This window comes from Marmota flaviventris, chromosome 13, assembly GCF_047511675.1.
Source record: "Marmota flaviventris isolate mMarFla1 chromosome 13, mMarFla1.hap1, whole genome shotgun sequence".
Taxonomy (NCBI): Eukaryota; Metazoa; Chordata; class Mammalia; order Rodentia; family Sciuridae; genus Marmota; species Marmota flaviventris.
In genome coordinates, this window is record NC_092510.1 from 90,911,236 (window position 1) to 90,938,075 (window position 26,840).

The following is a 26,840-nucleotide window of genomic DNA, read 5'->3' on the forward strand; positions in this document are numbered from 1 at the left end:
TTTTAGAGGAGGAAAAGTTTATTTGGCACTCGCGGTTTCAGAGGTCTCAGTCCATAGATGACCAACTCCATTGTTCATGGGCCTGAGGTGAGGTAGAACATCAAGGCAGCTCAGGACATGGCACTAGGAAGCAAGAGAGAGACTCTCACTCACCAGGAACAAAATATAAGCTCCTTCAACTATACCCTACCCGCTTCTAGTCACAACTCAGTTAATCCATTCAAGTGGATTAATATACTGATTAGGTTAAGGCTCTCATAACCCAATCATTTCACCTCTAAGCTTTCTTGCATTGTCTCACACATGAGCTTTTGGAGGATATCTCATATCTAAATCATAACAGGTTCTAAGCATAGAAATGGAACCCTGGGAACCTTCTAGACCAGTATTTTTCATATTTGCTGTATAAAGCTTCAGTAACCTGGATTCCTGACTGGTAGTAAGGACATCAGATCCCCCCAACCCACACACATACCCATACTCCTACCAGTGCAATTGTGCCTTCACTTTGGGGTAAGTTCCCCTGTAAGATTTGGAGTGTTTTGAAAACTTTCCTTATTGACAAATTTTAAATCACTACTCTTAAACCAGTCTCCATTTTATAGATTACTTAAGAAAACTGAACTGCATGGAGATCCAGAAAAGGGGTGGTATGCTGAGTTCCACATAGTACAACCATGACTGCTCAGCTGTGTTTGGGACTCTCCTGGGCCTGCTCCATGAGTCTCTCGTGGAAGAGAGCAGGGGATGCTGAGCCCTAGGTGGTGAGCTCCAGAGAGACGGCTCCAGCCTCCTTCATGAATCTGTCACAAAGTAGCTCCATTCTGAGGAGAACATGGGTGGTTTGGGTGGGAACTGAAAGACAGATGTGGTATCCTGGTCTCTCCTAGAAAGAGGGTGTGTGAGCTGGGTAGTGTCAGGCCCTCGTTCTGAAACCTGCTGTGCTGCTTCTACCCTAGAGTCCTCCAGATATCAAATGGGGATGATCTCAAAGGCCCAGCCATGAAGACATTGTAGAGACTGCAAAGTTCTTTTTTTTGAGACTGCAAAGTTCTTTTGCTCAATTTGAGATACAGATCTTGATGAGGGAAGCAACATCACTGAAACAAGTTTTTTGTTTATTTGTTTGTTTTGTTTTTAAAGAAAGCGAAGCTATACTTAACTCTGTATTGAACAAAGAAATTTCCAAAGAACCATGTAGTTTTCACTTTTTTTTAAAATATTGTTTTAGTTGTTGATAGCCCTTTAATTTATTTATATGTGGTGCTGTGAATCGAACCCAGTGCCTCATATATGCCAGGCAAGTGCCCTACTGCTGAGCCACAACCCCAGCCCCTTAAACAAGGTTTTATTAGAGTTTATGCCCAACCACAAAGGAGACAGCACATGGGACAGGGTTTCCAGAATGGCACCATGTGGAAGTGACTAATATAGTCTAATATAGTCTCTGGTGGCTGGTGTGGGGGCCCTGGTGGGTACTGCACACAGCTTAGGACTTCAGCACACATCTTGTCTGTTTTCTGCTCTCAGCATCAAGGTTTGCGCTTGATGTGGCTGTGTGCCCCTGTGCGATGGGTACATTTGCTCTTGGCTCCCAAAAGGTGGCAGAGGTGCTCACAACTGCTGCTCTGTGCAGGCTGCAGGAAACTCCCTCAGTGAGCTTTGAGGGAATTTGGTGACTTTTAGGTCTGGCTATTTGCAAAAACAATTTATGCCTAAAAGAAATACAGAAAAGCACTGAAAAATGGAATAACACCCTCTGGGGAGTGTTGGACCCCCTCCTATTCTAGCTTACTTCTAAAGGTCCAGAGGATGCCAGTGGTAATTTCAGGGGCTGCCTGAAAAGAGGAATAGAGCTAATGGTGATGTCCCTTGTTGATTTTTTCTTTTCTTTTCTTTTTAACAGCAGATCAGCTTCTAATACTTAGGAAAATCTTGTGTAAAGTAAACCCTACTTAAAAATGTACTGAGGACCCCAAATGGACTGACTCTATTGCTTTTAGGATAAAGTCCAATTTCTAGGTCTGGCCTTCTAGCCCTTTACAATCTTTACTCACCTTTTCCATCATCCCCCTTGACCTCTCCTTTCCCACTCTGGCTAACAGATGGCTCACTGTGCTGTTGATGTTATTCCTGTGTTCATGCTATCCTCTCTGTCTGGAATGCCCTCTGCCTAAATGCCTATGATAATGCCTATGACATGTGACTGCTCCTTTGTAAGACCTTTCTGAGGCCTTGCCAACTGTAAGGACTCTATCCTGCCTTGGTGTTCCCTTTATCTTTCTGCATCAAAGTTGGCCTTGTATTGCAAGATTGTGAGTTGCTGGAGGTCAGGGGCATGACTGAATCTACTTGACCTCTTGCACAGGGTTTGGCAGATATTTCTGAGGCTGATGTTTCAAGGATTTAAATGATCAAAGCTTTCTCTACTGTACATACTCACTATTAAGTTGTTGAATTGGCAAAATTCAACTTTTCTTTTAATTTCTTAAAGTGGGACAATTCCAAAGAAGATTTTTCTATCTGTTGTCTTTATTGAATCATCTTTTGTGTTATTATATTGCAGAAAACTTGCTTAGTAGCCTGCCTTTGTCTCAGTGTCCAGAGTTGACTATGTAGGACACTGGAGGGGAGAGGGACATTTACTAAATAGCAGCTCTGTCCACTATGTACTGCCCTAGCTTCTTAACATTATCTTATTATTATAAGAATATATATAATATATATTCTTATAATATATTCTTATACTATATTTCAGTTGTTCTTATTTGTTACCCTCATTTTGCAGATGAAATCTGAGATCAGAAAGTAGCACTCACATGTGAACCCAATCTCTGATTCAAAACTTAAAGCTTTTACTTTACATTGAAGGAGGCTGAATAGATCCCTTTGAAGGTCACAGGCTCAGAGAACCTGCTATAGCCAGCTCTAAAGGAAGAGTTATTTTTGTTTGGTTTGGTACTGGGGATTGAACCCAGGTGCACTTTACCACTGAGCTACACCCCTAACCCTTTTTATTTTTTGAGACAGTCTCACTAAGTTGCTGAGACTTGCCTGGAGCTTGGGATCCTCTTGCCTCTGTCCCCCAAGCTGCTGGGATCATAGGCGTGCACCACTGCACTCAGCAGTTATTAGTTCTTAAAACATAGAAGCCAGTTGGCCTGGCGTTTGGGCATGTATTTCACAGTGTACTCCTTACCACAGATCTGGCGGCTCATGACCCATTCCATAGATGAAGGAGTAGAGGTGTCCAGTGATGTTTAGGGTTTGTGTAACTCCAGTCTACATGGTGTGGCTGCCATCCCATACCACCCTCCCAGAATGATGCTGTAGAAGCCAGAGCTGGGTCCTAGACCAGAGTCTCCATGTGGGAACTCCTTTCCAGAATTTCTTAGATAACATTTTTTTTTTTTTTAAATCCAGAATCCCTAGAAAAATCAATTGAGGAAATGAGGGAAAGTATCATAATTACCCTGTGAATACTAAAGCTTATTAGTATGGAAAGATTACTGATTTGAAAGAATCCACCTTAATTGAGCAAAAAACAAGAGCAGGAAACACTAACATGCTGAGCTGAAGAGAGAGCCCAGGCCTGGCTTGTGAGAGGGAAATTGTCGCCATCGAATTAATTGATCTTGTTTTTTGGTTGTTGCCATGTTAGAAGTGTGTATGTCTGGTCCTGTCTGCTGCTATCAGGGAGTTTTTCTTGTAAATAAAATAATTTGTACACATAGTATATATTATACAAATCCTGTGAGTGGTGCTCCAGAAAATAAACTTTAGATGCAAAATAAATTCTTAAGTTAGTTATTTGGACATGTGATTGATTTTAAGTGCTGTTAACCTTTCTAGGATATTCAAATGTCACATTATTTGGATAGTTTCTAGCAGATGCTCCAGCATTTAACTTTCCGTACAGGCTAGTCCTTTGTAAATAGTACTAAGCTTAATATGCTTACTAGACAAAATTTTGTCAGATACTTATAATACTGAGAGGAGTATGAAGAGTGAAGTATCTTAAAAACATTTGGGATTTGGAATTTCTAGAAATTCTAATCTCTCATTCCTGAATTCGAAAGGTAAATGCTGTGAATTGGGAAACACTGCCCGAGACCACAGAGAAGCAGGTACCCTCCAACCCAAGAGGCCCTCAGGTCTCAGGTGCATCTAGATAGCTGCTCACAGAAGAAACCACCCCCTCCCCTGGCTCCCACTGTGGCTTTATTTCCAGGACAGCTAAAGGGTGGAAGCCAAAGGAGTAGTACCAAAGACATAGGGTAGGAGTTATCAGTATACTTAAGCATCCCTCCGCTCAGGATTAACAGGGCACACTTCCACCTGGAACCAGGTGAATTTATGGGTGTCATCTCCCTGAAGCCAACCTTCTCCCTACACCTTAACAAACATTTTTTCTCTGTCTAAACAATACTAAAGATATTTTGAAATAATATTGTCATATATGTGAAGGGTCCCTTCCCAACCTTGGGGAGCCAGGTGCTGTGGCAATTATTGCTGGAATTTGAAGGGTGAGAAAATGGAAGGAATCTGACTAGTGCCACTGTTTGAAACCATCAGAGCTGGGTTCTGGAACTCAGTTTCTAGAAGTGTGTGCCTGTGTGTGCTGAGCAATGTTTGCAGTGTCTGCACTTAGGCATTTTAGCAGGTTCAATATCTAAGTTCATGTTTTATCTTTTACCTGCAGCCTTCAGCTAGGTTGTATCCTTATGGGTCATGTACTCAGCAGATAAAAGGTCCTACATTTTCTCTGACAATAAGGGTGGGAGATTACTGAATGTTATAGGGAGTGGTAAGGTGGCCACAGGATGGGGTCCTGCCATCCTCCTCTAAGCTGCAGGAAGCCAACTGCAGAAGCCAGAATCAGTTCTTCTGTGTTCAGCAGCTGGCAGTTCACCACTCAGTAGAGATAATTCTCAAAGGGAACTTTTACATTGTAAACCAGACACATTAATTATAAATTTAATATAACAAAATGTTATTAAAAGCAGCAATTCAAAACCATGTATCTCTTAGAAGGTGCACAGGGTTATAAGGTGAGTTGGCAGTAATGCAGCTATTATGTGGTATGAATGAAAAGCTGGGGTGTAGAGTCAGTGACCTCGTTAGGCCTTGTGCTGTCTTCCCAGTGGGAAAGGTTCTTTTGCCCTGCTCTTCAGGCCCAGAGCCTCTCCCAGCCTAAGTGGGAAGGACAGGCCTTGCTCATCCTGGCTTTCTCAGAACCTGGAAGTCAGACCTCGGAGGTTGCTGTGCTGAGACCGGCAGGAAGCCAGTTTGAATCCCAGGTCCCACACCCCTACTGGGCTGGGGCTGGCTTCTCAACTCCCCTTCCCTGGGTGCCTCAGTGGCAGCAGCTGTGGGGCTAAGAACTGGGCCCAGAACCTGCTTGTCCCTGCCTGGGCCATGTAGGGGAAAGAGAGGGAAGTGGGCAGGATATGCGAAGGGGCTGAGGTGAAGTTCCTTTGAAAGGCACTATAGGAGCTGAGGTTTAAGGCAGGGCCATCTAGCCTATCCCAGGGCCAAGTGCTCATGGTGGGGAGGAGTTTGGCATAATCTCGGGAAATCTGGCTCCTTGGGCCTGCTGCCTCATTCTTCCCATCTTCGCCTTCCAGCTGGTGGCCTGCAAATCCAGCCAAGGCTGGTCCCAACCTGGTGCCCAACCCCCTCAGTCAAGGCACTTCTTCCCATTTCCAATCAAGTGAGTCAGTTTCTAATATCTCTGGAAGCAGCAAAAATGAGGGGTCCTGGCCCCCTCCCAATTTTGGTTTCCCTCCAGACGGGGCTGAATCTGAATGTCTGTTCTAAGAATTCTATTTCAAGCCCAAATGACAAACACATCCCTTTGAGGGGGCTTAATGAAACAGGCCATTGAAAAATCCCATGACGATCAATTTTAGAGCAGGGCTGGGGAGCTGGGGGAGAGTAGGAGCCTTCTGTGCTTTGACCTCATTGGGCCAAAGCTAGTCCATTATGTTGGAGGAAGTGGGCAGGAGCTGGACCTTCACATTCACCTGCAGCCTGTGCCCCTGGAAGGGGCAAAGAGGAAGCCAAAAGAAGGAGCCAGGCTGTGTGTGGACGCTGGGAGATAGGTCATGTGGCTGTGTGTGGACGCTGGGAGATGTGTGAGCCTGGTGTGTAAAAGCACACACATGGAAGCTTCTGGGCAAGAGCATGGGTGTGGTTTGGCTGTGGGTGGTGGCTCCCTTTCCACTGCTTCCCCCAGTCTCCCTGGTTTTCGTGGATGTCTCCATTCTAGGAAGGCGAGGCCCAGCTCTGTGGCAGCTAAGTGGTGTGAGGCTTGGCACAGACAAACTTCTTGGACCTTCGGAACTGAGGCCAGCAGCCTTCACACTCAGCCTTAATAAGGGGGCCCAGAGGCTGGTGCCTTCTGCTGTGGAGACCTGGTTCTTTGCTCTCTAGGTGCTGAATCCCAGCATCTCTGCCACACAGACTTTCCCAGAGTCCTCTCACACCACCCCCTTTCCAGGGGTAGAAGTGGAAGGAAAAGGGGGCGGGGGAGAGAAGCCTCCACTGACCTGTTCTCCTTCAGAGGTTCCCAATCTCAATGTGGTCCTAGGGAGAAGCAGCCCCCATGGGTCAGGTGTAAAGGATATCCAGTGGAGGGACAGATATGCACATGGAGGATGTGTGAACACACACCAGAAAGCAGTGAGAGGTGAAGGGACAAAGTAATGGGGACAGAGAAAGATTTGGGCCTCAGGAGTTAGAGTCACAGAGCCAGGTGGGGGGTGGGATAGGGGTGGACACAAACTCAGGAAGAACCAATAAACAGTGTGAGGGGTGTGGAGTGTGAAGACACTAAAAAGACCTTAGGGAGGCCATGGACCAAGAGCAGAGCAGAGCAGAGCTGGCACAGTAGTAGTGCAGGCTCAGCTTGGCCTGCTGGGCAGCTGGACAAGGCCTCTCCAGGCCCTTGCCACTGTGCTGCTTCCTCCCCCACCCAGCCTGGAGGAAACAGGGAAACCTGTGCCCTCGGCTGTCCCTCTGATTTTCAGGGCTCCCTGCAGCCCCCGAGGGGTAGTCAGTAAGGGGTGGTCCCTTCCCATTCCACCAGGTACTGAACCTTGCCCTCTGGTGTGACCCTCCGAGCCAACACCTGGTACTTCTCCCCACAGGCCAACCGCCCTGCTGCGCCAAAGTAGGTGGTGATAGATGACTTGAGGTGTGACAAGGACGAGTCGTCTTCACTGATGCTCTCAAATGTGTGGCTATCGATGCCTTCGTCTGGCCGCTCGGGGCCCAAAGTCCCCTCCGCACTGCTGTCTGAGGGGCAGCGTCCACCCAGCTCAGCCGCCCGCCGCTTGGCCCGCAGCGGCATGTATGCCTTGGCCGCCAGCTTCCTCTTGCGGCTGCCTACTGTCCGTCTACAGCAGGAGTGGGGAGAGGAAGATGATGGGAATGAGATGGGATGACCATGACAAATCCCTTGCCCCCAGCAGTCTCCTGGGTACCCGGCACTGTGCCTGGCCCGGGGCATGGATTATCTCACGGGTCCTTGCAGTAACCCCATAGGAGGGAAACTGAAGCTCCAGGGGAGAAGCAGCCAGCTGGGGAGTGGCAGAGCCAGGTTCAAACCTGGGTCTGTCTAGCTCTAAAGCCTGGGCTCTTTGGGTGCCAGAATCAGAACTGCTAGAGTACAGACAACTGTTCTCTGCGCCCCCTGAGGTCATGCAGCATAGAGGCCTTGTGTATGCTGCTCATCTGTCACCTGCACCCATGTGGAGCTAGCTGAGCCAAATGGGGATGAGGACAGGGTCAAGGACTGAGGGACAGACCTTGTACTACACAGGCAGATGTGTTAGAGAAGGGACACAAGATCAGATTCACATCCACAGATGCTTAGAAATGGAAGCCAAGACCCAAAGCACTAGTGGAAACCAAAGAAACAGGAAGAAACAAAATATAGGGCTGGGTGTAGCTCAGCAGTAGAGCACTTGCCTAGCTTGTGTGAAGTCTTGGGTTCCATCCCCAGAACCAACCAACCAACAAACAAAAAACATTAGAAAAAGACACATGAGAGACTTCTGCAGACTAAGACTTCAGGACACAGGTCTACAAGCATTATGCTTTTAATTCTACTTTTGCAAGGGCTTCACATGTCCCAAAATAAAGGAGCCTGAGTCCAGAAGAAATCCTTCTGCTTTGCAGACCACCCTCCCTGTGCTGCTGACCACCAGCTCTTGCCAAGCAGGCCAGCCCTTCAGCTTGGGCCCCCTGGAATTTGTCCTCCACCAGACCCTGCAGTCCACAGGATGCCATCCTCCCTCTACCAGGCTTCCAAACACATGCTCTTCCTTTAGAGGCCCTGGAACTCAGACAGCCAGAAACCAGGGTTAGGGACCCCACAGCCTGAGAAGCATGGGCCTGCAAAATCACGGCACACAGAGGCCAGGAACCCCTAATAAAAGACAACCCCAGATTGGAACCAGCCAGCCAGAGATGTCACATTGTTCTGCAGCAGGTGAAAAGCATTCCAAAGGGATGTGTCCCCAGCATCCTGGATGCCTTTCCTTATCCCACCTGAACCCCAGGGACTCGGAACTAGAGGGTCCCAGGGCCAGACTCTTAGAATTGCAGAAGGCCAGGTCCTCCAGTGGGGGGGCTCAGGTATGCAAATTGAGCCCCACAAAAGTAGAAGTGGGAGGTGGCAGCCTGGGAAGAACAACAGTTTTTGTGAAGCTTGAGGTCAGGGCTGACCTCTGGGCGCTCACCTGGAGTCATAGGAGAGGCTGGTAGATGCAGAGCCCGAGGTACTGGCAGCGTCCGTGGAGTCCACGTCTGAGAAGAAGGTCTGGCCTGAGCTGGCACTGAGAGAGGGGCAAGGGTGAGCTTGCCATTGGTCCAGCCGAGCAAAGTCCTGCTGACCTGGCTCCTGGGGGCCCTGGGATCTCTCCAGCTTTTCTCTGCCTCTCTGGCATGCATCCTTCATTCCCAGTGGAGGCCCATCTTTGCATTGCTGAGCTTCCCACCACCACACCTGCCAATTTCCCGCCCATCCCCCTTCAAAGTCCAGGAGGCAGGAGAGCCTTCCCTGACCACCTTCCCCTCCACTAGGCTTGTAAATAAATGTGACAGAAGCACAGATAATGATACTTAATGAACTGTGAGGCACTTGTGCAACTTTACAGGTCAGTGTTTCCATTTTCAGTATCTTGTTGGAAGAAAACATGAGGAGGTTCAAAGAGGTTAAGGAATTTAGCTGATGCCACATAGTACTGGTAAACAGGGTCTGGAGCTCAGCCTGTCTCAATCCCCGACTCTTTCCTCCATGGCTTTAGGTAAACACTGAATGACTTCTAGTGATTTTGGAAATCAGATGACAAACGACGTAGACCTTCCCCTTGAGTGTACCCAAGCACACACAGAAAAGTATCCAACACAGCCTGGGAGGATCTGTGTAGGCTCCTTGGAAGGAGCCAGGTCCTGGGTTTTCAGATGGGATGGGGTGGCCAGGGCAAAGGGCCTTCCAGGCAGAGGGAGCAGCATGAGTGAAGGCGAGGAGGTGTTAAACCACAGTGTGGGATAACCACAGAAATTGGTGTAAGGTGGGGGGCAGGAAGAGGCTGGGGAGCGGGGGGCACAGCGAGGCAGCCTCAGTGCCATGGGGGTGCCATGCTGAAAGCTGGTAAAGGCCCTCCGGGCAGCCCCATGCCACAGGGACCCTTTAACCTGGGGTTTCAGAAGTACCCACTCCTCCCTCAGAATACTTTCTGCCCTTCCCCCTTCCAGAGCCTCCTGCCTGGCTGTGCAGATGCAGGGAGCCTCCACACCTGGTCCGTCCCAGCCTCCGGAGCAAACCTTTCTGCTGGGCCCCTCATTGATACCTTTTTAAACTCTGAATTTCATCCAGCGTGAAGTCAAATATGCTAGCCAGGTGGTGGTTGGTGCTCCAGGCCGAGGTGAAGTCACTCTGTGGACACAGAGGAAGAAGAGAGGATGGGTCAGTCAGCGGGTATCAAATCCGCCTTCCCCAAGCACCTTTTGCCCCAGCTGAGGGCCACACCAGCCAGAGCTGCCAAGCACTGGGCCTCCCTAGGGTAAGGCCTGCCACTTCCTCTTTATTCCAAGTCCTGACCAGAGAGCCAAGTCACCCTGATTCTAGTCCTGGCTTTGTCTCCAGCCAACTGGATAATGCTGACCCTTCTGGCATTAGTCACCTCAACTGCAAAATGGGGACAAGAAACCCTGCCCTGTTTCCCTCTTAAAAGGTGTCAGGATGCCCAGAAAATTAAATAATGGCTAACAAAGGCACTAAGTAATGCCTGTAAACTGTAAAGTGCTGGGGAGATGAGGCACTGTTGGTATCGCTGCCCACAGAGAGGGCTTCGATGAGGATGCCAAAGAAAAACAAATGCCCTGGAGCCCTGGTTCCAGGCTGATGTGTGACCTCAGGAAAGTCATTGCTCAACCCTGTCCTTGTTTCCCCACTTGACAAAGGGGACAAGGATACTACTGCCCCTGCCCCTGCCCCTGGGTTCCTGGGAGAACTTGGGGAGACAAGGGAGAGGTACTGGAGCACCTAACTTTTCCTTGTTTTGCTAAATAGGAAATGGGACATGGGAGAGTTTCCCGGGCTTGGGGGACTTCATTTTCTGCACAGGAATCCCTAATATGTGGCGGTCCTGCATGTGAAAGTGGAGGATGAGAAAACAAGGAACTAACACTGGGAATAGCATCTTCCAGCAAAAACTTTGATCTTTTTCTTCTATAAACTCGCCTTTTCTGCTGCTGGAATTCGTGAGGCAACAAACTGTGGAGACAGAAAAGGGAGAGGGTGGCTCAGTCAGAGCCTGAGGGCCAGAGGGGGCCCCAGAGGAAGGAGCCTCAGGAGCACAGGGGCAGGGGCCGGTAGCTGGGGTAGGGATGGACTTGAATGAGGGTAGATGGCGGCACCTTCAGAAGGAGTCTGGGGAGGAATGCACTTGCTTTGGGGCAGGAGATGCAGGAGGGTTATCATGGGTAGAAAAAGAAAAGGTGCCTCTCTGGGCATGTGTGTCCAGGTACCCTGCCCCCAACACCCAGGAGGGGGCTCAGCTCAGCCGGGAGGGCAAGGGCACTGTCCACACACCAATTTCCCCTTGTCTTCCCCTTAGGGCTAGGGCCTATGATCTGGCTTTTCCTGAGAGGCAATAAGGGGGCTGCAGAAGGAGCCTGGGAGCCACTGACTAGCTCTCTCAGGGAACCTATGTTGGACTAGCTGTGGGGGCTCTTGGTTTATGCAAATGTCACCATGTTCTCAGATTCCAGGCATGGCCCATTGTCCTGGGAGCTGGGAGTAGAGAAGCCAACTGGGGCTGCAGCCCTAACCCCTAGGTCCCCAAGCACTGACCCAGGCTTGCTCTTTCCTCTCTTACGCAGCTCAGAGGAGCTAGAGGAGGCGCCGTTTTCATTTGGCAACAGACCCTTGTCAGGCAGCAGCTTCCCCGGTGGGTTGGGGGGGACACGGATGCGCAGGCGGAAGATGCACTTCTTCTTCTTGATCTCTTTGCCGCAGAGGAACCTGGGCATGGGCAGGGGAGGAGACCCAGATTCAGTCCATCCTCCTGGGGAGTGTTGGTGGGCATTAAACAAGGTTGTCTGCCTCTCTGGACCCAGACCTAAAATCCAGAGTGCCCCCTAGGGACTAAGTGGGTCCTAGCTGAGGATTGGCTGGTGGCTCCTCCATATCCTTCCTCCAGTACATGTGGGGTTCTTGCTGTTCCTCTCCCTTTTCTTCTCTGCCGCAACCAGCTGCAAGGCCACCTTCAGCTCACAGTGGGACTCCCATGGTCAAGACACTGATTCCAACCCATGCTGTCGTCTGAACTCCCCTAGAAGCTGGAAGCACCCCCAGGCACTTCCTTCCTTCCAACACTGGCTGCATGGCCCTGAGCTGCAGAGGCAGTTCACACCCAGGCCTGTTCTTGGGGACTGTCTGCTGGGAGGCACAAGGCCTCGTACTGAGGAGTAGACTGTGCCTGGGTCCCAATGTATGTGAATGTGAAGGTGAGTCCTTCTAGAGGCATCTGGAAGCTTTTGTAGAAGCAGGGACTTGTCTTTTCCCCCAGCACCTAGACAGGGCCTGACAGAGCAGCAGCTGATAAATACTTGCTGATGGAACAAATGAATAGAGGGAAGGAAGAGCATCCTAGGCTGAGGGAAGATGATGAGCAAAAGCCCTGGGTGGGGAGCAAGGGCTCAGTGGGGCTGGCACCAAGACAAAAAATCAAAGAGACAGTGGAAGAAGATTTGCAGGCAGGGCCTGATCAAAAGAGTCCTTGAATGCTGGAACGGGGAGCCCAGGCATCCCCTGTGTGGTGAAGGATGTGGCCAGCTATGTGTGCTGAACTCAGAATGGGAAGACACTGGCTGGGGATAGGTTAGAAGGCTATGACACACCTGGAATATGCTGACTTGATGCCTCACTGAGGGACCCAGAACCCCAGCTGGCTCAGGCAGGAGGGACCCTCAGAGAGCAGGAGCACATACCCCTATGGAGCTGAGCCCAGTCCCAAACTGAGTAAGGCTGCTGGGTGCTCAGGAGAAACTTTGCAAAAGAAGGTCCCAGGATCCTTTGTTCCCTGGGTCATGAAGGATGGGAAGGGTATAGGTAAAGAAGGAGAGGGAGACCCAGACAGGTAGGAAGAGCCCTTAGCTTGAGATCCCACCTGCTGGGGCGGCCCACAGTACTCCCTCCCATGCTGCACGCACCGGCTTTTGTAACTGTTCAGAGCATTGAGGAGATGCGGTCCTCGATCGGTCACAGGGGTGCTGGTGAGCTGGGGGAGCAAGCCAGTGAGACAGTCAGACTCAGGCACCTGGCATCTTAGGAGGCCCCACCCTGTCCCCTGCCTGTCCATCTTCTTCCTGATGCCTTTGAGTCCTTCAGGTGAGGACATTGATCCATGAAAACTCAGACAAGCCTTTTCCCCTCTCTCAGGGGAAAATTGAGAGAAAAACTCCTGGCCTAAATCTATTAAGATCTTTAAAAGGTACATACTTTGACCCAGTAATGCTCCCCCAGGGGATCTATGGTACAGATAGGACACGGGACTCAAATAAAACTACATACAAAAATGGTCCCAATGGCACGTTTCTAATGGTGGAGAGGAGGGAAAAAAACCACATGCCCAACAGGAAGGAAACCAGTGAACTACGGTAGAAACCAATGCCACCATTAAAAATGTTCATGACAAAAAGAAAAACATGTTCACGAAGATTCTTCAGGAATATGGGAAAGCATTTAAATTATGACAAACTGAAAAAAGATAAATTAAAATTATATATACATACTGTATCATCCAAATCATGTAAAAATAAAAAAAAAAACAAGCATAGAAGAGAGGCTCAAAGGAAATGTACCTATGCATTATTTCTAGTTATTTCTGGGTAGTGTGATATGCGAATGTGGATTTTTTAAAAAGTACACTTCCTTATGTTTCTTGGTAACTTAAAAATTTTCTACCAGTAATAAGTATGATTTTTTTTGTAAATCAGGAAAGAGTAAAAAAAAACAGTTTAAGGCTTTATAATATGTATAGCTTATAAATTATCCAATACTATAAATGAAGATTTCATGTGAAAAAATTTTTTTGCAGGGGCTGAGGATGTGGCTCAGTAGTTAAGCAGCCCTGGTACAAAAAAAATTTTTTTTTTCTTTTTCTTTTTTTATTATTTTTACGAAGCATGTAGGCTACTTAAGAAAAAAATTGGGGCTGGGGTTGTGGCTCAGTGGTACAGTGCTTGCCTAGCATGCTTGAGGCACTGGGTTTGATTCTCAGCACTGCATATAAATAAATAAAATAAAGGTCCATTAACAACTACAAAATATAAAAAAAAAAAAACCCTTGTCTCATCAAAGAAGAGCCTGGGGCAATCAGTAGAGAAGCAGGCTCACTTGCATGTAGTAGCAGGATTCTGAGTGTCATTAGGGACAAAGGGGCTCATCCCCACTCCGGAAGTGGCTAGGAAGGTCCTGATCCCAGCCTTGGCTCAGGTGGCTGACCAACAGGCAGGTTGTTCTCCAGCTCTGACATTCTAAAGTCTACATTTGTTACTTCAACTAACTCATGGATCAGAGGTGCTCAGGCCCCTGGTGACCCACTGTTCAGAACAGCATGAGCAGGGACAGGACTACTCTACTTTTCATCTTAGCTAAGAAATCTGAAGTGGGCCAGACATCTCAGCAGAGAACCTGCTCCGGCCAGATTTGATCCAGGGCCCCAGTTCCCAGAGGCTGAGTTGGTGAGTCCCCATATGCCCACTGCCAAAATCAGAGACCAGAGGCCTGGACTCAGGATGCAAAGTGAGAGCTCACACACCAAGACCCTAGTCCTCAAGGCACAGCCCTATAGAGACATCTCTGTCTCTGCCACTCTGACAGCCCACTGCCCTGAGTACCTTGCCAAGCTGCAGGAGCTCCCAGTGGTGGTTGACAAAAGCCAGAATCTCCTCAAAGTCAAAGTACTTCTTCTTGCTCTGCACCCCAAGGTTGTAGAGGGCCAGGTGAACCACATCCACCCTGAGCAAGAGGGCAAGGGGTGGGGCCAGGTAAGGGGCAGGGCAACCCCCAGGGAGGAGATAATGGAGGAGCTGGCAGGGGTGAATTTGAACCAAGCCCCACCCTCTCACCATCGCAGGGGCAGCCTCTCGATGTACTCTGGGCCCTGGTTACACACGGAGCAGAAGAACAGGTAGAACCTGTGGATGGGTGGAAAGGGGACCTGTGGTGGGTTTACGAAGATTCTTCAGGAATATGGGAAAGCTTTTGTGGTGGGTGGGGCTCTGACATCCCACCCTAGGCCAGCTCCCCCCACCTGCCTCCTCATAATCAGACTTTCATTCTTGGGACAGGTGGCCTCTGGGGGGTTGGAGAGCTAAGGACAAGGCTGGACAGGATCAAGGAATACTCCTGTACATTCAGTCCCCTTCCCAAATACTACTGCCCTGGAGTGCCTCGAGGTTCATAAGAGAGTGACCTGAGCTATGCTGGACTGTAGTGGTCACCCTCCTCCCCTAATACACACACAATGACAAATGACACAAACAAAAAACACATAATATCTGGCTTGACATGTAGCACCTTCCATTAGCTTAGCCCTATTGCTTAGAAGGCATCCATTTCTTTTGGTGGTTCCTACAACTTCTCTGGGCAGGACTGGGGCAGGGACTGTGTCACCATTCCCTCCCCAGACACTTGAAGAGACTGGTGCTTAGGGAAGGTAAAGATGTGCCTGAAGTGCTCACAATTCCATGGCAATTAGGAATGCATCACAGCATAGCTGGGACTCCTTTACCCTGAGCAGCCTCCTGTGGATGGGTACATGCTATCATAGACCCCCTGTATGGGCCTAGCAGGCAATCCTAAGGAGCTGCCACTCTGAAGGCCAGGCTGGACCAAAATAGCACTAACTTACCTGTCTCCAAACATCATAGGCTCATTGAGGCATTGTGTGCAGGCCTCATGGAACCACTGCCTGCATCGATAACACTGCAGCATCCGCAGATACCATCTGGAGAGGAAGAAGAAACACGGTCAGCCACGTTCACAATTAGGCATAAGGCTCAGCAGCTGTGACCTCCACCCAAAGAGAAGGAAGGGAACTCCCAGATACTAAGCACTCAGACTGTGCCTGGAGGTTCTGGGAGCCAGGCGTATGCCACTTCGTTGGACCTTACCATCTGGCCGAAGATGAACATTGCCCCCATATTACAGATGAGTTAGAGAATAAATGGCTTGCTCAAGGTCACTCAGAACATGGAGGATGGTGACTCAAATCCTGGTTTCCTCAATTTCAAAGCCCGTGTTCTTCCTGCCATGCCATATCAGAGCCCCCAACTCTGGCCTGTGTTTGTTCCCCAAACATCACAGACATCCTGAGAGACTCATGGAAGAATAATGGTTCCTGTAAAGCTACATGGGGGCAGGCCTACACCTATTGTTTCTCACCTGGTACTGTAACTACCCCATTAAGGCTATTCAACAATTAGTATCTGGTTGTGAATGAAGGGCAAAAAGATATTCCCTTAACAGCCAACATTCTGCACTTTGTCAGATGTGGTCCAGGGTAACCTGCAGGTTCCTTGGTCCACTTCAGACCTTTGCAATCTTTGGGGAAGCCTCCAGGAGATGCATCCTTAGCAATCACCCATTAAACACTGAAACACACTGCCTTAAGGCCATAAAGGTTTCTGTAAACATTTCTCAATCTTCTCTTGTTAGGCTGCTCAACAACCCAGGATCTATAGGTAATTAAGGTAACTAAGCCGTTTAGAGAGTTTTAAGTAGTTCAAGTGATTTGCCTGAGTTCCCAAGTGGGCTCTAACCACAGTTTTCAGACCTCTAGTTCTTGTATCAGATGGGGTATGAGATTAAGGACATCAGGGGGCCCTGCAGACTGTTTCCTGAGGCAGAAACCCAACCTCTAAAGTCTGAGGTTCCTTTCATAATGCCTGGGGCAGTCAGTGCAAAGGAGCAGGATCAACTAACCATGGCTATAAGGGGAACCAGGAAGAGTCAGTCAGACTCTGGCACAGTAGGACAAGAATGCCCTCTGCACCATCCCCAGCATCAGGCCAGCTCTGCTTGCACTTCTCTAGGGAAAAGAATCTTTGTATCTCACTTGTTTCATTGGCTCTGACGATGAATAGGTAATCATAATTTCCATGCAGTAATGGCACTATCACCAGTACCTCACTTTTTTTTAATATTTATTTTTTAGTTGGACCCAATATCTTTATTTTTATGTGGTGCTGAGGATCAAACCCAGGGCCTCGCACATGCTAGGCGAGCGCTCTACCCCTGAGCCACAACTTCAGCCCACCTCACGTTTTTCAAATGCTTGCCAAGTACCAAGATCTGTGTATGCCTTTACGGGAATTATGTAATTAACATCGTGCACAACTTCCACATGGTGAAAACAGTAAGCAAACTGAAGCTTGGGGGTTGCACAGGGACAGAGCCTGGATTTGGACGTCCGGGGAGGATCAGGCCTAGGCTCTTAGTTATTCCTCTATACGTCCTCCTTTCCTCCAGGTTCCAAGCGAACACCCCTGTCCCCCCGTCCCGGATCCCCCAACTGCCGGAAAGTGTCAGACGCCACCTAGAGGCCCAATCTTCAGGTTCTCATCTTGAAGTCCTGCCCCCTTGCACCCCACTCCGAAACCTTACCTTCAGGGGCTCCTGGAGGCCCCTTGGCGACTTTCCTGACTCACCCCTGTCGCAGAATGCACCCCGACCTATCCTGCCTCCCTGGGGACCCCGCTCCCACCTCTCACACAGCGCGGCTCACACTCCGGGCCCCGCCCCCGCGGCCCCGCCCCCGCGGCCAACCTCTGGGTTGGACTCCGGGGGCTGACACTTCGGGCCCGCCTCCCGGGGCCCCGAACCCCCGAGGCTGACACTTCAGGCCCGCCTCCCGGGGCCCCGAACCCACCCCGAAGGCTGACATTTCAGGCCCGCTTCCCGCGGCCCCGCCCCCGAGGCTGACACTTCGGGCCCGCCTCCCGAAGCCCCGCCCCTGCGGCCCCGCGCCGGAGGCTGACACCTCGGGCCCGCCTCCCGAGGCCCCGCCCCTAAGGCTGACAATTCGGGCCCGCTTCCCACGGCTCCGCCCCCGGAGGCCCCGCCCCCGAGGCTGACACTCCGGACCCGCCTCCCGAAGCCCCGCCCCCGGAGGCCCCGGCCCGAGGCTGACACTTCTGGCCCGCAGCCCCGACCCCACGGCTGACCTTCCCGACCCGCCCCTCGAGGCTCACACTCCCAGCCCTCCCCGTCAGGCCCCAGCCGGCAGTCTGACGCTCTCGGACGTGCCCATCTCCCCGGCGGCCCTGTCCCGGTGGCCTTACTCTCCGGGCCCGCCGCAGTAGCAGTAGCATTGCTGCTGATTGGTGCGGTGTGGCGAGTCCCACTCGAGCTCCTCAGGTTGGTAGGACAGCACCATCTTCACTGCCTGCAACGTCCTGGCGATGGCGCCCTTCTTCAGCGCGCCACCTTTCTGGGGGAAGACGAGGGCCCCAATCACCTGCTGTACTGGTTGGGCCACCCGTGTCATTACACGACTATCAAGGGAAATACTGCCCAGGGGTTGGGGGAACCCACAGAAGTTCCAAGACAGGAAGGCAAGGAACTTTCCTTCACCAATCCTCAAGCCATCTCTATCCCAGAAGGATCTTCATTAATAATATTAAAGGAAATAAGCACAATACAGGTCATAATGACCTATATGTATTAGCATGGGCATTTACAGGGATTTTCTCTTTTAATAGCAAAGCACCATCTATCAGGAGCCTGCTACTCCTAACACCAAACCGTGTCTATTTTACAGTTGGGGAAACTGAGGCTCAGTAAGGCTCTGGAATTTGATCAAGGACATACAGCTCCTAAGTGGCAGAGATACCATCTATCTCTGAAGCCCAAGTAGGGTCCTTCTGCTTGGAGCTCAGAGTCTGGTATGGGGAGTCCGGCCTGGGCCCAGGGGTCCTCTGGGCTGCTGGACTGGAGGAGGGAGAGGCAGGGTCTGACAAAGACAGAGGCTCACCCGCACGGCCAGTGCGAAGATGCAGCGTCGACAGAACCAGGGTGTGAGCAGGGGCCTGTCAGCACTGCCTGCTATGGGAATGTGGCACTGCTGGTGGTAACCTATGGCAGAGGAGGGGGTAGTGAGTACCCAGGACGAAGCAGTGGCTCAAGGCCAGGAAGCTCAAAGGCAGCAAGGCTGAGAAGGTGGTGGAGAGCCCTGGGAGCTCTGCCTGCCAGCTGCTAGGGGGCTGGCTGGTGATGCCCACCCAGGCAGCCAAGTTGGCATCCAGGCTGGGGATGAAAAGAAAGCACTGGCCAGAGGGGGAGGCACCAAGGCCTGGCTTCAGCACCTGTACCGGTTCTTTCCCACCCTTCCTCGATACCTAGGTGGGTACCAAACTGCATGTTCCATTGTATTTTCTCAACTTCCCCAAGGTCACCTCCCTGGGCCCTCATTCACAGAGACTGGCCCCCTTTCATCCTGGAGCTCAAGAGAAACAGGGAGCCACCAGGGGTCCCAGCAGTGGGGAATAGTGTCCATCAGGCCAATGCAGGGGTAGACTCACAGGATGGGGGCTTTTTAATGCCTGCTCACCCCACTCACCCAGGCCACACTTTCCACAGATGAGGATCTCATTCAGGGGTCCCGAGGTCTTCCCCAGGCAGATGTTACACTTGGGCTCCTCCCCTGGAACACCGGCTGGAAAAGAGGGCCTTCCAGGTCACAGTTGGCTCACAGCAATTAGAAGAGTGAAAATCAGAGTCCAGGTCCTGGGCTTCTGGTGCACACTGGACCTAGCACCAGGCCTCCAAGCCACCCCACCGCATCTGTCCAATGGGGTATTACCAATACCCCATTCTAAAGATGGGGAAACTGAGGCTTAAGAGATTAAGTTCCTTGCTAAGCTAATAAAAGGTGGGATTCAAACTGATGGCTATTCAACAAATCTTTTGTTCTTTTGACCACAGCATGCTCTCTTCTAATTAAACTTGTTTGGTTGACATTTTTATGCTAAATAACATTTTAAAAAATTATTATGGGATAATAATGGTATGTTACACTATAACTCCATGTTCTCATAAATAATTATGAACTCAGAGCTAATCTTATTTTGACTAGGTTCCCACCCACTTCTCCCTCTTGTCATTATTTTGAATTGAGATCCAGATACCAAATCATTTTTCCATAAATACTTTAGTTGTATCTCTGAAATAGCAGGACTTTTTTTTTTTTTTTTTTTTAAAGCATCACTACTGGGTTGGGAAGTAGCTCTGGGGTGGAGGGTTTGCCTAGCCTGCATAAAGTCCTGGGTTTGCCTAGCATGTATAAGGTCCTTCCCAGCATAAACAAAACAAAACAAAACAAATCGCAACAGAGCCTTAATATCAACAAATTCAGTTAGTGTTCATATTCCCAACTGTCTCTCAATAAAAATGTTGTCATGATTCTCAGGGCTGGGGTTGTGGCTGAGTGGTAGAGTGCTTGCCTACCCATATATGAGGCCCTGGGTTCAATCCTCAGCACCACATATAAATAAATAAAATAAAGGTATTCTGTTCTCCTACAACTAAAAAAAAATGTTTTAGAAAAAATGTTGTCATGATTCTCAATTTGTTTTTTGCTTTTGAATCAAGATCCAAAAAAGTCTATACATGGTGACCAGTTAATAGGATTTTAGAATTGTTTTTCATCTACTGATTCCCTCTCCATTGTTTTCTTTACATTTTAACAACTGAAATGCTTGAACGGATACATTAAATACATATTGATGTGTGTTTCTGTCTCATTTCTCCAATCATCTGAGGGTTTGGTGTTTTGTTTTGTTTTATTTTTGTACCAGGATTGAACCCGGGGCATTTTACTACTGAGCCACATTCCCAGACCTTTTATTTTTTATTTTGAGACAGGGTCTCACTAGGTTGCTCACAGCCTCATTAGGTTGTTGAGGCTTTGAAACTGAGATCCTCCTGCCTCAGTCTCCTGAGCTGATGAGATTATAGGCATGTGCCACCACCCAGTGTCATTTTTTTTTTTGTTATAGTAGAAATGGTGTCATTTCATTTTGGTATCCCCAGGACCTCATATGGGATACATACAGGTGTTTAAGACATGTTTGTTGAATAAATGATCAAGCAGGGACCTGGTTCTTCCTGAATATGCCCCAGGAGTGTGGTACCTACAGTGAGTCTCAGTAAGTCCTCACTGGCTTAATGAAGCAATGAGATGGATCATAGCTTAGCGTGTCCAGCAACACCAGGGGGCCACCATTCTGCTGGGGAGACAAGCTATTCTAGGAGAGCACAATGGTACCTCCATGGTGTCTGGCACACAGTAAACCTTCTATGCAAGCCCTGCTAAAACTAACTGTCTTCTCTAGCTGGCTCCTTACACTTTCAGTAAAAGGGTAATAGGAGAGGAGATCTTCATGGGCTTTGGATCTTTATATAGTAATTCTAGGGTAAGAGGGCTGGGAAAAGGTATCAGTCTGTCTTGGCTACAATTTCTTGCAGAAAGGGGCTATTTAAATCGTCTTTTATAGTGTTACTATAAATTCTTTGTTACTGTATATTCTTTGGAAACTGCTTCCCTGTGACTCAATAGCACCGGGCTAAGATTTTTACATGGCTATCTCATTTAATCTTCCTGACCACCCTATGAAGCCAAAACTTCACTCTCCTTCTTTCAGATGAAGAAAACCAGACTTAACAACCCAAGACTATGCATCTAGTAATGGCAGAATTAGAACTTGGTTCAAAGTCCATATGACCAAAAAACCTCCTTTGTCCCCCATTCTCCTTTTAAGCATAAATAGCAAATAGATTTCTTCTCTTGCGACAACTCTGATGGGTGGTAGCTGATGGGAGTTCCATGTTAAAAATCTATAAGCAGCTGGGCATGATGGCCCATGCCTGTAATCCCAGCATCTCAGGAGGCTGAAGCAGGAAGATCAAGAGTTCAAAGCCAGCCTCAGCAATGGCGAGGCACTAAGCAACTCAGTGAGACCCTGTCTCTAAATAAAATACAAAATAGGGCTGGGGAGGTGGCTCAGTGGTTAAGTGTCCCAGGGTTCAATCACCAGTACTGCCCCCTCCCCCAAATCTGAGTGTTGTGACTGACCACTGACATGGGTCATGTGGAAGGGAGAATGGCAGTAGAATGCCTGATCTGCCATCTCCATAAGACACTGTCAGCTCTCTGCAGTCAGGGATGGGAGGGGGCCCAGCTCCACCCAGGCATGTCCACCTTCACACTGACTAGCCCATCTCTGCTTTCTTCATGGTTCCTGACTCCTCGCCCCAGGGCTAGAGCTGCCTCCACTAGTTTTCTTCACATGCTGATCTGGGGCACTGATTAAACCTACAGGTGACAATTCTGATTGCTTGGCCTCCTCCTCATTCCTAGTCCACTAGACCCAGAGCTTTAGAAGCAGGAAATAAAGTACAAGAAGGACACAAACATATGCCTGAGATCTAGTCCCAGCCTGCGTGGTACCTCTGTGAGCCACTTCCCCATCTGCCTTGTTGCCCTTATAATCATGAGCACTCAAGGGGAGGACACAGGTGTCACACAACTGGTAATCTGATCATCATCTCAGGTGGGCTTGGGGGTTCATGAACCAGGGCAGATGCCAGGAAAAAGAGATGGAAGGACTGATGGAAAAACTTATGGAGGGAGAACAGGGGAGGGGAGGGTACCCCAAATCTTAGGAATACTCACCATGCTGTATGTCCTTCCACAGAACCCAGTACTTGGAGTTATCTTCAAAAGTCACAAGGCAGCTTTGCTTAGAACTGCTGACCTGAGGCACGAGGGGAGCAATGTGAGGAAGCAGCTGGGGGGACAGCCAGACTGGGGCCCAGTCGTCCTCCCACTTCCGTCTCCTTGGGCTTCAGAAAGCAGAGCTAGGCTAGTAGAGGAGCGGGGGTGGCAGCTCCTGGAGGCCCTGGAACTGGACAGTCTGGAACAGGGGGACAAATCGGTAGGAACACTGAGGGCAGAACAGGCCAGCGGGTCACCCCTGCTCCTCTCCGGCCTTGTTCAGTGTGCTCTGTAGGCGCTCAGAGCACTTTTCTAAAGTTCTGGCTGATGTTTGTTCCAAGGAAGGTACCTGCAAACTCAGGCTCTGGCTCTTTCTCTTTCCAGCTTCTGGGCATGAGGGACAAGAAGGGAACTTGCCAGCAATTCCTGTCCCCCCATCACTGGTCTGAAAGTCAGGCCAGAGGACCAGCAAAGATGCCAAGCCTGAGAATAGGGACCAGAGAGGAGATACCTACCCTCTTGATCTTCCCGAGGTAATACAATCCATCTGTCCAACGGCACAGCACGTACTGGCCCTCTGTCAGCTTGGACATCAGGTCTTTGAAGTTGTTCTTGGCCTTAGCCAGGGCCCCCTTGTTGGGGAGATGGCTGGTGGCACCATAGGAATCCCGAGTCCCTGGATCCAGAGCCCGATTTTCCATCAGCTTCTGCTGACACTGGGGAACAGAGAGAACTGAGTTTTACTTCTTGCTTCCCTGCTCCCCAAACCCCATCAGGGGAAGGAAAAGTCTGGTATGGGGAGTCTTTAAATGTCAGACATGTTTATGATCTCACTGAATCCTCATGATGAAGCTATGGTGGGAGACATTATTACTCCCATTTTGCAGTTAGGGAACTGAATTGTGACAAGAAGTGGGTGATGGCCAGAGGCAGAACTCTGGTTTATAATCAGTTGAGCTGATTCTAAGTCCTGCTCACTTGCCTATACCATGCTGTTTTTAAAGAAAATGAATCTCTCAATTAACACAGAGCAAAGCCCCAATGGGCCTGACCTGCACTCTCTGACCTAGGAGGCAAGGCATTTGTTATCCCTTAAGCAAAAGTACTCCATGTTCTCCAGGTCCAGGACCTTCTCCAAGGGAGCACCTGGGAAGTCTTCACACATATCCCCTCCCAAGTATACCTTGAGATCCATCCAGAGAAAACAACTAGGAAGGAAAACTCATGGGTCGCTTATGACTTGGCCATCTATGTCTCTTATAATCTGCTTTTCTGGTCTCAATTATGGACTGATTTAATGGAAACCAATTCTGCGAGATTTAAACCTGCCAGTGCTTTTACCCTGTTGTACCTTTGCTCCAAGAGTTAAGTCACCCCCATGCCAGCCTATCACTATGCTGTTACCCTTTGCCTTCTTTCTGTCTGCTAATGGTGCTACCATGGGCCCCCAGAAGCCCCAGGCAGCTCAGACTTAAACCAAGGAACTGTCACAGGTCATGGTCTACTTTGGGCACAATAAATTCTAGCATCTATGCTCTCTTTTCCATCCTTCTGTCCTGGTCTGAATTCAAGCCTGGTCTTTTCTTGAGCCATTCATCACCCTTTGGATACCTGTTACCTGAGCCTGGGGCTCACCTATGCTAGGGACACAGGATGGGCAATGGCACCACCAAGAATCCCCACTCCTGCTTTCCTGCCTCTCCACTAGACTTTTCCAGAAAACTTGTGACTCCCTAATGCCTTCACTGGTGTTCAGTGCCCCCTCCTCCCCTCTCCAGCCTCCCCTGGCTCCATGCCCCTCCATACACTCCCCACCACAGCCACACACAGCCTTGCTCTGTCCCCTCCCCCTGCGACTGCTAGGCAGCTGGTGTCGTGACTCTCTGCTGACAAGGATGAGTCTGGTGCGAGTTTCCGTGTGCGTGTGTATGTACTCTGGTAGACTGGTACCATAATGTCGTTGCAGTGTGCACGTAAGTGTGTGAAAGTAAATACATGTGTGTGATGTGACGAGCCCTGGGACAGGAAGGGCACTGCAGGGGTCTTGGCTTCCCAGAGGTGGTTGGCCACGTCCCCATTCACGGCGCCGGTTCCTCTTTTTTTCTCAGGGCAGAGCACACAGGCACCGGGGCCGGGGGTGCCATCGGAACCCCTGCCTTCTCCCTGCCACCTGGCTCCCCGGCGCTGTGAGGTCCCCGCCCGCTTGGCTTGTGGCCGGCCAGGGCCAGGCCGCAGCAGGTTCACAAACTGACACTTCCTCCCCGCTGCGCCTTTGGGAGCTGGCCCGGTGGCCGCGCCCCCCTCCCGACCCGGCGGGGGCCCCCGGGTGGCGGCCCCCACCCCCGCCTCCATCCTCCCGGAGTGGGCCCCCGCGGTCTGTGATTGGCTGATTCAAACCCATCGGCAAAGAAATGCCGGTTTGCGGGTTCCCGTCGGCGTCCAGTTCAAATCCGCGGCTCCCGGAGCGCGGGGCCGGGCGGGGGCAGGAAGCGAGGATGATTCATGCGCCGGGGCCTCTCCCAGGGCGGCCGTTGGCTTTTTTAAAAGGGTGTTCGGGAGGGGAAACTTGCAGAAGTGCCCCCTTCGGGCGCGAGAGCTCCTCTCCCCCTTGGCTCCGACGCCAAACCTCCCCCGTCCCCACCCGCCGCAACCTGACTTCGGACGTGAGCAAAATCCCAAATGCCCCGTCGGTCCTCCCTCCACCCTCACTAACAGGAAAGGAAAGGTTTGGGGACCAGGAACAGCGACCTGTCACCCACGCCCCCCACGGCTAGGAGACCTGGATGGGCTTCCCGCTGCCCTGCGAGCTCCACTCACTCCCTCTCCCCATCCCCCAGTTGCGCGGCTCCGCGGGACTCCAACCCCCTGAGGGCGTTCGACCCGCCAAAGTTCAGAGGTTTCGGAAAGAGAGGGACGCGCGCAGGGAGAGGAGCGAGTCGCGGGGAGTCCCCGGCCGGGGCCGGCTGCCCGCAGCGCGGAACTTACCGCGAGGCTGCGTGTCCGCCGGTCCCACTTGGAGTCTGGCCACCAGGCGCATCGGCGGCGGAGGCGGCTGCGCTCGGCCCGCGGCTGCCTGGCCGAGTGTCCGCCCGTGGGGCCGGGGTCGGGGTCTCGACGGGGGCGGGGCGGGGCGGGGGCGCCGCGGGGAGGAGGGGAGGCGGGGGGAGGGAGGGGCCGGGGCGCTCAGGAAGGGGCCCCCCGGGCGCGGGGCGCCATCTTTTTCGCGTTTTCCCGCGAATTATTGACGTCCCGCTTATGTAATTAGCAGCGGCCGCGCGGGCCTCGCCATTGGAGCCCGCAGCCGCGGGGCCCCGCAGCGCCGCCCGCCCCCGCCCCCGCCCCCGCCCCCGAGCCGCCGCCCGCGCGGGCGCAGACGCGCAGAGCCCGCGCCGGACTCGGTCCCACGGCGGAGGCGGGTCACCCGCCGCACACCCCGAGGAGCCGCGCAGGAAACACCGCTCCGCGCTCAAAGCCGGCGCGCAGCTTAGGAGACACGCGGCAGGCAGTGCGGACGCCGGGCGGAACTCAGCCCCAGAACAACCCGAACGGGTCGCCCAGCACCTTGCACTTAACAGCCCAGAGATTGGCCCAGACAGACCCGCAGCCGTGCACAGCCCAGCCAGCTCACCGTTTACACGACACACACAGTGAAGCGGATTAATGTACACTCGGTGCATAGACACAGACACACACAGGAGAGAGAGGTGCAGGGCCCAGCCCAGACCCAGAAGAACGTGCACGGGAGGCCCGCCTCAGCACAGTGAGAAGGCAGACACAGCAAAAGGCACACACACGTGCAGAGACACGATCACAGATTCAGTTGCACATGCCGCATACACAAATAGGACCTATAATAAAATGACACACAATGAAAGACAACACAGTCCCTGGACAGCAGATTGAGGCAATGGGCATAGCTGCAACAGATAAGGACCCAGTCCTCTGGGGAAAAGTCAGACATGTCCCCACCCAGACTCACTCTTAGGGGCAGGACTGGAAAGAACCCTGGGCAACAAATCCTCACCTGCATCCCCGCCATTAGCCGCCCTTGCCCATCTCACCTGCTGCCATCACATTCTGCAGACACCATCAGGAGGCTGGGGGAGTGTGCGCCTTCATGGGTGTGGCCAGTGGACAGCACCTTCCCCGAAGAGCCCCTTCCCTGCTCATGTTCACCCTTGTCCTCTGCCTCTTTGGGGTGTGGTCAGTACAGCCTGCAGGCCTATCGCCTCCACCCCCAACCCACTTCTTCATCCGGAGTCCTCTCGGGCACTCCCTCACTTTTTCCACTCCTGGGGCTTGCTGCCCCTTCTGTCTTACTACCCCATTCTGGCTCCTTGGGCCACCACAGAACCTGCCTCCCTTCTACTGAAGCCTGGGTCTCCTGTCCTGGAGAGTAAGTCTGCAAGTCCCAAAGGGGCCGGTAGGAATGTGCTTGTTACCCACATTCTACAGAGAGAACATGTGTCCAACTGGGGCAGGACTGAAGATTCAAGTAGGACACTTCCATCAGCTTCTAAATTGGCCAGGTCTGCCTTTAGGACT

General features: G+C 51.1%; 2 protein-coding genes across 18 annotated transcripts in view; one reads left to right on the plus strand and one right to left on the minus strand.

Annotated features, from left to right (window-relative positions):
- LOC114100452 (protein CutA homolog) overlaps nucleotides 1-16,221 on the plus strand; it is a 35,743-nt gene extending 19,522 nt beyond the window's left edge. For 3 of the 7 annotated variants that reach the window (XM_071600886.1, XM_027945162.3, XM_027945185.3), the window contains one exon: nucleotides 7,152-7,238. The gene's annotated coding sequence lies outside the window, so the exon portion shown is untranslated. Of the gene's footprint in view, nucleotides 1-959; nucleotides 1,220-7,151; nucleotides 7,239-11,766; nucleotides 13,437-14,169; nucleotides 14,185-15,450 lie in introns of those variants that run through there. The other 4 variants (XM_071600885.1, XM_027945179.3, XM_071600883.1 and 1 more) reach the window with 4 other exon arrangements.
- Nucleotides 1-26,489, minus strand: Phf19 (PHD finger protein 19). Of its 11 annotated transcripts, none has more exons than XM_071600879.1 (15): nucleotides 25,281-25,364; nucleotides 22,811-23,011; nucleotides 22,254-22,335; nucleotides 19,140-19,235; nucleotides 18,555-18,655; nucleotides 17,863-18,011; nucleotides 15,432-15,527; nucleotides 14,647-14,715; nucleotides 14,416-14,536; nucleotides 12,727-12,794; nucleotides 11,366-11,536; nucleotides 10,699-10,786; nucleotides 9,861-9,946; nucleotides 8,748-8,843; nucleotides 1-123 (listed from the first exon to the last, which is right to left on the minus strand). In XM_071600879.1, exons 2-15 carry the CDS (start codon nucleotides 22,994-22,996, stop codon nucleotides 111-113), a joined length of 1,422 nt encoding a protein of 473 aa, XP_071456980.1. In that variant the 5' UTR covers nucleotides 22,997-23,011; nucleotides 25,281-25,364; the 3' UTR covers nucleotides 1-110. The 11 variants fall into 11 exon arrangements, with proteins under 11 accessions (XP_071456980.1, XP_027800894.1, XP_027800888.1 ...); XM_027945093.2 differs by lacking the exons at nucleotides 1-123; nucleotides 25,281-25,364 and adding exons at nucleotides 4,962-7,400; nucleotides 26,357-26,489; XM_027945087.3 differs by lacking the exon at nucleotides 1-123 and adding an exon at nucleotides 4,962-7,400 and having other exon boundaries at nucleotides 25,281-25,414.
- Between the last annotated feature and the right edge of the window lie 351 nt (nucleotides 26,490-26,840).

Excerpts from the sequence above, each read along its gene's own strand:
- Phf19 (XM_027945093.2), bottom strand. The coding sequence starts at position 22,996 with ATGGAAAATCGGGCTCTGGATCCAGGGACTCGGGATTCCTATGGTGCC. Across the intron at positions 19,236-22,253 it reads GTGGAAGGACATACAGCATG|CCGGTGTTCCAGGGGAGGAG; the intron begins GTGAGTATTCCT and ends CCTCTTTTCCAG. Across the intron at positions 18,012-18,554 it reads TCTTCGCACTGGCCGTGCGG|AAAGGTGGCGCGCTGAAGAA; the intron begins GTGAGCCTCTGT and ends GTCTTCCCCCAG.